Source organism: Apaloderma vittatum, unplaced genomic scaffold (genome assembly GCF_000703405.1).
Source record: "Apaloderma vittatum isolate BGI_N311 unplaced genomic scaffold, ASM70340v1 scaffold16748, whole genome shotgun sequence".
Lineage (NCBI taxonomy): Eukaryota > Metazoa > Chordata > Aves > Trogoniformes > Trogonidae > Apaloderma > Apaloderma vittatum.
The window spans coordinates 27-8,895 of NW_009731382.1; the positions used below are offsets into that span (position 1 = coordinate 27).

The following is an 8,869-nucleotide window of genomic DNA, read 5'->3' on the forward strand; positions in this document are numbered from 1 at the left end:
TTAAGAACAGGTAGACTCAGTGCTCAGGGACACAGTTCAGTCAAGGACTTGTCAGTGTTGGCTTAATGGTTGGACTCGGTAATCTTAAAGGCCTTGTCCAATTTTGTCGATTCTGTGATTCCTAAATGTAGGTCGTTCGAGGCTTTTAGCACTGTGGAGGTGGCTCAGAGCAGGGTCAGAGAAGCATGGTGGTGGCTGTGCCAGGTGCTGCTGCTTTGTGTTTGCCTTCTGGGAGATTTCAGCTCCCTGAGTTTCTTTCTAAATGATCTGTGTCTTGAGTGGTTTTTTTTTGGTTTTTTTTTTTTTTTTTTAATGGAAATAAGGTGTAAAACCTGAATAGGAACCTTTAAGGAAAGGGTGAATGTGGCACTTAGTGCCGTGGTCTAGCCCGATGTGATGGTGTTGGGTCACAGCCTGGACTTGATGATCTCAGAGGTCTTTTCCAGCCTCAACAATTCTGTGATTCTATAATAATATTTTTAAGAAATCATGTAGCCGTTAAAGTAGAACATATGGAAATAAGGTGTAAAACCTGAATAGGAACCTTTAAGGAAAGGGTGAATGTGGCACTTAGTGCCGTGGTCTAGCCCGATGTGATGGTGTTGGGTCACAGCCTGGACTTGATGATCTCAGAGGTCTTTTCCAGCCTCAACAATTCTGTGATTCTATAATAATATTTTTAAGAAATCATGTAGCCGTTAAAGTAGAACATATGGCAATTTCAATAAGCATGAGGATTGATTTGTTCCTGGATTTTTAGGGTACTGTGTGTACTCTTAGAGGCTGTCATACTGAAATGTGCTTTTTTTTTTTTTTACACGCTTATTTATAAAAACATCTTCATTTCTTAAGCGTTATAATAAAGAAATGCTATGCCGTTGAAGATTCTATGTGTCTTTTTGTTCTTTTTTTTTTCAATGGGGTGAGAAAAACTTTTTTTTTCTTTAAAATAGTGAGTATCGATAGAATGAAAGCTAATGATTGCCTGTGTATACATACATTTCATTGGAGTCCTTGGAAGTGCTTTGGGGGAAGTAATACTGTTTTTCTTTCTCTTTAGGGTGTCTGCAAATAAAAGGGAACTGATACCTGTGGTACTTCTAATTACAAACAAGATGAAGATCCTTTCTTTGCTGCTGAGGTTCCCTCATTGTTATTTCCCTAGAAGAACTTCCTTCACGAACTTTCACTTCACTTCCAGAGCAGTTTTCATGTGCAGTGAATCTCTTAAATCAGTGCACCCCTGTTGTACAAAATGGATACGCTCATCAAACGGTTTGAGGAGAAACCTGTGTCAACAAGCACCCCCTGACCATCAAATAGAGGCACTTTCTGACAGAGAGCAAAGACTGGTAGACAGACTTTACAGTGGACTAATCGAGGGTCATAGAGCCTGTTTAGCAGAAGCCATTACTCTTGTAGAATCAACTCAGAGTAGGAAGAAGAAAGTAGCCCAGGTGCTCCTTCAGAAGGTATTATCCTACCACAGGGAACAAGAAAAGTTAAATCAAGGAAAACCACTTGCCTTTAGAGTGGGTTAGTCCTTTTATGTCTGTCCAGTAGTTGCTTTGATGGAATTACAGCCCTCATCTTTCATTTATCACTGTTGTTCTTCAAGCATCATGGTCTGTAGCCTTGGTTTCTGTGGTTTCTAACCAATCTGGGTCACTTCTGTTGTGCAGTAGAATTATGGCTGGAGCTGGAAAATACTTTTGAAAAAGCTCTAGAAATTTTGTTGTTAGTTGTGGGTTTTTATAACTATTATAAGCCAAAATGTTAATTAGTTTGCAGATAGATACAACTATTACCTATGCTTAGATAGGGAAGGAGGTAGTCAAGCTGACCTGGTCTTCCTGTTTGATGGCCTTATATTAAAGCAGTCTAGTTTTCCACTGAAGAGACTTGAAGCTGGTTCTCTTTGAAACTCTAAAATACTTTTCCCTTGCAAAGAGATGGACTACTAAAATATGTCACGCTCAGCTGTCATTTCTTGTGTGTGTACAAAGGTAGCAAGAACAAGACCTGGGGTGCGGCAGTGAGAAATGTTTGGTGCTAACCTTAGTTTGCGTGCTTTGACATGCAAGTAAATTGCCTCGTTTTTTGAAATAACAGCTCTTCAAGGTAAGGGCTTTTAGAGTGTTTCTTTTATAAATAGTAAATCTGGAAAATCTGTATTGAGGATATGGCATTTTTGCAATTCTGAAGGATAAGTCAATATATAAATAAATTTATTTGGATGGGAGGAAATAGGGCTGGACAAACTCATGTTGGTATGGGTAGGATTAGGGGTGAAGAAGTGAGCACTGCTGCTTTGGGTGAACAAGGGAGTGTACTTCAAGACAATTACAACCACTTAGTCAAGTGTATCAAATAAACACTCTGCCACAACTGCCTTTGTTGTGATGCTGTGTTAGAAGTATGAATTGTTGTCAACTCAGCTGTTGACAGTGTTCATGCGACGTATCATTTACTTGATTAACAAAATGTTTTTTCCTTCCTATTATGATTATTTAGGGTTGTCCGGTCCTCCTGGTGCTGGGAAATCGACTTTCATAGAACGCTTTGGGAAAATGCTTACAGAAAGAAAATATAAAGTGTCTGTGTTGGCTGTAGACCCTTCCTCTAGTACAAGTGGTGGTGAGTGTGAATGAAAGTTTGAGTCAGATTTCTAATGCCTTGTCAACTATAGGAGTGAAAATTTGGGGCCTATAAAACTAAAATGTTAGAAATAAATTTTGTATCAAGTTTTCATTTGTTTCCTATGTGATATGAAACTGAGAAATATGTATCAGTGTCCTTATTTTGTCAAGCTTCCAGTGTTTAAATGTTGCCTTACAACTTTTTTTGTCTGAAACTTTAGATAGCTATGGTTTTTTTTCCCTCTAGTTGTATTTATTTATTTCCCTGTGAATGAAGGAGCAGGACATTCATTTCGCCATAAATTTCAGCAGTGGTAGTGCTAGTCACTGGGCAGAAAGCGTATGTGAATTTAAAACTATTTAGAGGATGCTGCAGTCTGAATGTGTAGATCTGGTTGGATTTTTAGAACGTTCATTAGTTCTCAGTACGAATTTTTGGATTTCTGTTGACTGTACTGGCTTCAAGGTCTCCTGAAGCAGTCTCGTTGACCATTTGTGTGGCTTGTAGTGTGATGATTATTTTTTCTTCTAAATTTGAAGTTCTTCAAAGGTGTGTGGCTGTAATTGTCACTCTCAAGTCAGAAATCGTAGGGAAATTATAGGCTGGCCATGCTTGATTGCTAATATCTATGACATAAGTAATAGAACCTTGATTTTGATCTTTTTCTAATGGGCAGCTGCCAGGAAACATTATTCCTTTTTCCAGCTTCTAAGTTATTAGAGAAGATATTGCAATGTGTAACTATTTAGAAACTAAAAAAAAAACCAACCAGCATTGCAATGACCTGGAGCTAAGATAGACTATATTCTTGAGTGCATACATTCAAGACACATCAATAGAATAGGGAAATACAATAGCAAGACTGCACCAGTTAAACGAATTGAGCACCTCTCATCTTTTGGAATATGCATCATGCATGTAGAGCTCACTGAATCCAATTTAAAGTTTGTATGAGTAGGTAGGGATATGTAGGAAGGCAGGGATATGTGTCAGCTTTCTTAAGACACAAAGCAAAAAATCCCCTGTCAAGACATATCAGACTCATAATGCAGAGATTTGTCCATTTGGACAGAAACGGCAAAAATTTAATTGTGTGGCCTGCTTTGTATGGGCATCAAAAAGCTATTCAGGAATTGCAGAACTTCTGCCCTTGAACAAATTCTTCATATTTGGTAGCAATAAGGTCTGCTTATCAGGCCTTTGCAGCTTCTGCTAGGCAGAAGAACCAGGCAGTAGCATCCCTGTCCTTAGCAACTTTTATGGGGATATTTTTATTTGACTGACTTGATCCAAGAGACAAAGAGAATCTTTTCCCACTCATTTATTCAGAGAAGGAGGAGAGGAAAGTTTGTCTGTTGTGCTTTTGAAATAATAAATAATAAACATCAAATGTTTAAGGTTCCCTACTGGGTGATAAAACGCGGATGACTGAGTTATCCAGAGACATGAATGCATACATCAGACCGTCTCCAACTAGAGGGACACTTGGAGGTGTAACGAGGACCACAAATGAAGCCATTCTGCTGTGTGAAGGAGGAGGCTACAATGTTGTTCTTGTGGAAACAGTAGGTATGCACTTAGGGGTTTTTTTTAATTATCCTCCTGTGATACCTAAATACTTTGCTCATGCTTTCATACATGGTCAGTGGTTGAAAATGAATGCCCGTTCTGTCAGCTTTCTAGCCCTGTACATAGTGTCAAAATTGTTGTGTTTCCTGTTGTCTTTGTTTTGTGAGTGGAATTTGCTCATGGTGCAATACTGGGATGTGTCATAACAACTGTGATTAATGTGACGGAAAGTTTGCAATGAATGGTGAACTCTGGATTTAACTTTTTAGGTGTGGGACAGTCAGAATTTGCTGTGGCCGATATGGTTGATATGTTTATATTACTGCTACCACCTGCGGGTGGAGATGAATTACAGGTACTTTTCAGTTTCTTTTATCAAGTATTACCTAGGACTAGAAAGAAAAACCTAAATCCACTACTGTCAAAGTCTTCTGAGTGTCTTACTAATTTATTGCACAGTTAGGATCTGATATTCCCCCACCTTCCCCCCCTGCCCCCCATTTTGGAAGTATTAGACATAATACTTTGATACTCTGATTTACTTTGAGCTATTTACTAGTTGTATATGATTTTTGGCAGTGGCTTTGCCTTATAGAAAAAGAGAATAAAATTAATTTTGCAAACTTGGTGATGTTTTGGTTAAATTTTAGTCTCTAGGCTATCATGTAAACTTCAGTCTCTGTATTTAGTATTATTGTGTCAAAGTAGAGTAATAATTAGTAATTAGAGAGGCCGTTGGTTCTACTCTTGCATGACCAGCACATACACACATGTGCACACACAGAGACAGTAAGAGCCATCAGAAACCAACAAAGCATTTTAGAAACTAACAAAGTGGGTTTGACCTGCTTTTTGTGATAAATCCACATGTTAAATTTAAGTCTCTAGGCTATCATGTAAACTTCAAACTCTAGTGTTCTTGTGTCAAAGTAGAGTAATAATCAGTAATTAGAGAGGCCGTTGGTTCTACTCTTGCATGACCAGCACATACACACATGTGCACACACAGAGACAGTAAGAGCCATCAGAAACCAACAAAGCATTTTAGAAACTAACAAAGTGGGTTTGACCTGCTTTTTGTGATAAATCCACATGTCACAATCCTCCTGGGTATTCCTGATTTCTTTCCATGTTTCATTTAGGGTATCAAACGGGGTATCATTGAGATGGCTGATCTTGTTGCTGTCAATAAAGCTGATGGTGATTTAGTTGTGCCTGCACGGAGAATACAAGCTGAATACGTTAGTGCTATGAAGCTGCTCCGCAAACGTTCAAAGGTTTGGAGACCAAAGGTTTGTGTACTTCACTATGATTTGAGGGGGTGTGGGGGGGAAGTTGGGTATAGTTTGGTTTTGGTTTGTTTTTTGGTGCATTTGGGTTTTTTGTTCGGTTTTTTTTTCCCCCAGAAAAAGTGATGATGCATTGGGATTGTTATCATTTCATCAAGCTATACTAGTCTTCCTGGGCTCTTCTATTAAAAGTTCAGTTCTGTTGTTTAGTTTCACACTGTTCTAGAGAGTTCATTGCTGCTGTTTCTGTTTCACCGCCGATCTCAAGGTGTGTCACATGAAACACTGTGCAAAGCCAGTCCTGCTCCCCGTGATTTCTATCCTGAGCTCCATTCTCAGCACTAGCAGACCTGTTACTAACATCAGTAGCAGTCCAGACTTGTCTTGCTTTTCCTAAGCTATGCATATCTTAAAATGTCCCATAAGCTATTTCTCCCTCTAAAGCCTATGATTATCTTTGTTCTTTCACTCATTCATATGTTTTTTTAGTTTCTCAGATAATAAAAGTTCTTGGGCAAAAAGCTCATCTACTTGAGTCTGCAATGTCTAGATTATTGCAGTTGTTATCCTGTAGGCCTTTAGTTTTAATGCAGTATTCTAACTATGGTAAATTATTAAGAAAAAGTTCTGTACTGATTTTTAATATGTGTATATAACATAAGCACACACACTCTCACTCCCTTTGTTTGTATGTGTGTATAGATAAAGGAGATTTGTTCTGCAATGCTATTAAAATTGATGAATTATGTTTAAATCAGCTGGGGTGCTTGAGGATTAGTCATCATTTTGTGATTTCTGTTTCTAGATCTAACGAGAGGTCACATCTGATAAACATGACTCAAAAAAACTGTTTGAGACCAGTGAATTAAACAGGTTATCAGAAGTCTGCCTCTTTCAGTAATGGTAGCGTGACAACTAGAAGAAAGAAAATGTTGATGTGTAGGGGCTGTATCCTATCCGTTAGATTGGCAAAAGAGAGAGAGACTTTTTTGTCTGTTCAATTTAAAAGATCATATTGCATGTCTGAAATAATTTTTTTTGGAAAAATGAAATCCTAGTCTGGAAAGCAAATGTGAAAAAATAGTCAAAATACCTTTTTAGGAATATTTTAAGTGCAAAAGAGTAGCTGCTAGAATATGTAATTAATTCAATATTTAAGTAAAACAGCAACACTGTATCTTTTAGCTAAAGGAGTGATTTAAAATGATTCTCACTCATTATACAAGCAGTTGGACAAGGCCTGTTTTTCCCAAATACTGTGGTTCTCGAGGTCCACCTAGAGTTGCTAGAGTCCCTATTCTGAGGTCTTTTTATAACAAAAAGAAACAAGTAAGCAGCACAAAACTGCTTGGAGCTTCATTAAGTGGGCGTACTGAGGTGAGCTTGCCTTGCACATTTCTTAATTTTCATGCAGTCTCCCTGATGCAGGAATTGAACCCTCAAGCCTAGTGGTTACTTGGCTTTAAAAATTCTTCTGAATCCAATAGGTAATGCACATCTCTGCCAAAACCGGAGAAGGTGTCTCAGATATGTGGGATAAAATGACAGAATTCTTCTGAATCCAATAGGTAATGCGCATCTCTGCCAAAACCGGAGAAGGTATCTCAGATATGTGGGATAAAATGACAGAATTTCGTGACGTCATGCTCAGAAGTGGTGAGTTGATTGCCAAGCGCCGAAAACAGCAGAAAGTGTGGATGTGGAATCTCATCCAAGAAAATATGTTGGAACATTTCCGGAGTCACCTGGCTGTCAAAGATAAGATTCCACTTCTAGAAGAAAAAGTTCTTAGTGGTGTCTTGTCTCCTGGGCTGGCAGCTGACCTGCTACTGAAAGCATTCAAAGATGGTCTCTGAGCATTCTATTCTAGTCTGTGCTTGTTAAGTGCTTTATGTAAACATGAACATTAAATACAGTTTTTCTATGTGTAGATTCAAGTGGTTTACTACAGCAGACATCAACAAAATACCGATCCAATACTCTGTAAAAAAATACTGTAGGATTCTGTATGTGTGAAGATCATGACAAATGGACTCACTCAGAGATTACTACAGACTATAATAGAAAAAGCTACATTTCTCAGCCTTCTCTTTGTACATGCTTTATCTCTGTTCATCAAAAATGTATGCCTGTGTCGAAGTGGCACTGGTTTTGAGAGGGTGTGTGTTGAGGGTTAGGGTTGGGCTGGCCTCTGAATGTCGATGACACTCTCTAACTCCTTGCCCTTCCCATTTGGGAAGAGAAAGGGAACGAGGTGGAAAGACTTACCGATTGGAACAGAAAAGTAGAACAGCTTTAATAAACAATAATAGTACTAATAAGGAAATAATGAAATACATACAAAACTGATATTGAACCATCCCTGCTCCCATAGCAGTCATCAGCGATGCTGCAGGCAGGTGCCACCAGGGAAGCCCCAGGCTCAGCAGCAGGAGGAGGACCAGAGGAGCTGGATGTGGGAACTCAGGATGGGGATCAAAGGCAGAACTGATGGAGTCCTCAGATGCCAGCCACTGAAGAAAACTTCACCTGTGTGATCTTCTGCTTTATACTGAATGCAATGCATATGGAATGGAATACTGCTGTTGGTCACCTGTCCTGTCACTCAGTGAAGGTGCCACCTTCAGCTTCCTTGTGCCCCCTTCCTGGTGCCCTAAGCATGACACAAAATCCAGCAGTGACCTTGGTCACTCTAGGAGCAAGTATCAGCAAGAGCCTGTCTGCATACCCACTCCTGTAAACAGCAGGTGTTAAATTGCTAGTAGCAGACACTGCAAAAATACGCCCTTCAGCAAGTGCAGCCTCTTAGACTGAACGGAAAAGTAAAAAGCACTGAACAGAATTGGTTCTGTCTAGCTCAAACCAGGACAGGGGGAGAGAATGGTTTGTGGTGGTACAGAGCTTTATTCCAGTTATAAGACCATCTTAGAGTGGTTTACACTGCAGCTTTCTGTTCTAATATGGCATCTATGTATATATCGCCTATCACCATATTGATAAACATTCTTTGGAACCACTGACTCTTCAGTGACAGAACACTGGACCTCCTGGCAGGTCCACAGTCTTAAATGTTTTATCATTATAAATGTAATATAATCTAGTGGTATTTGGTCACTGTTTGGAAGCTGTAGTTAGGTGTTACACACTATGCACTAGAAGAATGGAATTTTAACTGTCCCAATTTCTAAATAGGGACAGTTTGCAAAAGCAGAATTTAGTTAAATTTCTTTTAAATGCAGACATTAGATGGAACAAATGTCATCCATGATGGCATCTCTCTCTGTAGTTGAATAATTGATCGATATCTGAACATCTACAATACATTGATTGCCGTAATTGTGTGAGGCAACAAGGCAGAAGTGTTTGGGAAG

General features: G+C 39.0%; 1 protein-coding gene across 1 annotated transcript; it reads left to right on the plus strand.

Moving 5' to 3' along the window:
* Nucleotides 1–1,115: 1,115 nt before the first annotated feature.
* MMAA (methylmalonic aciduria (cobalamin deficiency) cblA type) lies at nt 1,116–7,427 on the plus strand. The gene is made up of 6 exons (XM_009875167.1): nt 1,116–1,536; nt 2,515–2,637; nt 4,039–4,209; nt 4,479–4,564; nt 5,352–5,501; nt 7,067–7,427. The coding sequence occupies exons 1-6, from the start codon at nt 1,116–1,118 to the stop codon at nt 7,352–7,354; spliced, it is 1,239 nt and encodes a 412-aa protein (XP_009873469.1). The 3' UTR covers nt 7,355–7,427.
* Nucleotides 7,428–8,869: the final 1,442 nt, after the last annotated feature.

Excerpts from the sequence above, each read along its gene's own strand:
- MMAA (XM_009875167.1), top strand. The coding sequence starts at position 1,116 with ATGAAGATCCTTTCTTTGCTGCTGAGGTTCCCTCATTGTTATTTCCCT. Across the intron at positions 1,537-2,514 it reads ACCACTTGCCTTTAGAGTGG|GGTTGTCCGGTCCTCCTGGT; the intron begins GTTAGTCCTTTT and ends ATGATTATTTAG. Across the intron at positions 4,565-5,351 it reads CGGGTGGAGATGAATTACAG|GGTATCAAACGGGGTATCAT; the intron begins GTACTTTTCAGT and ends TGTTTCATTTAG.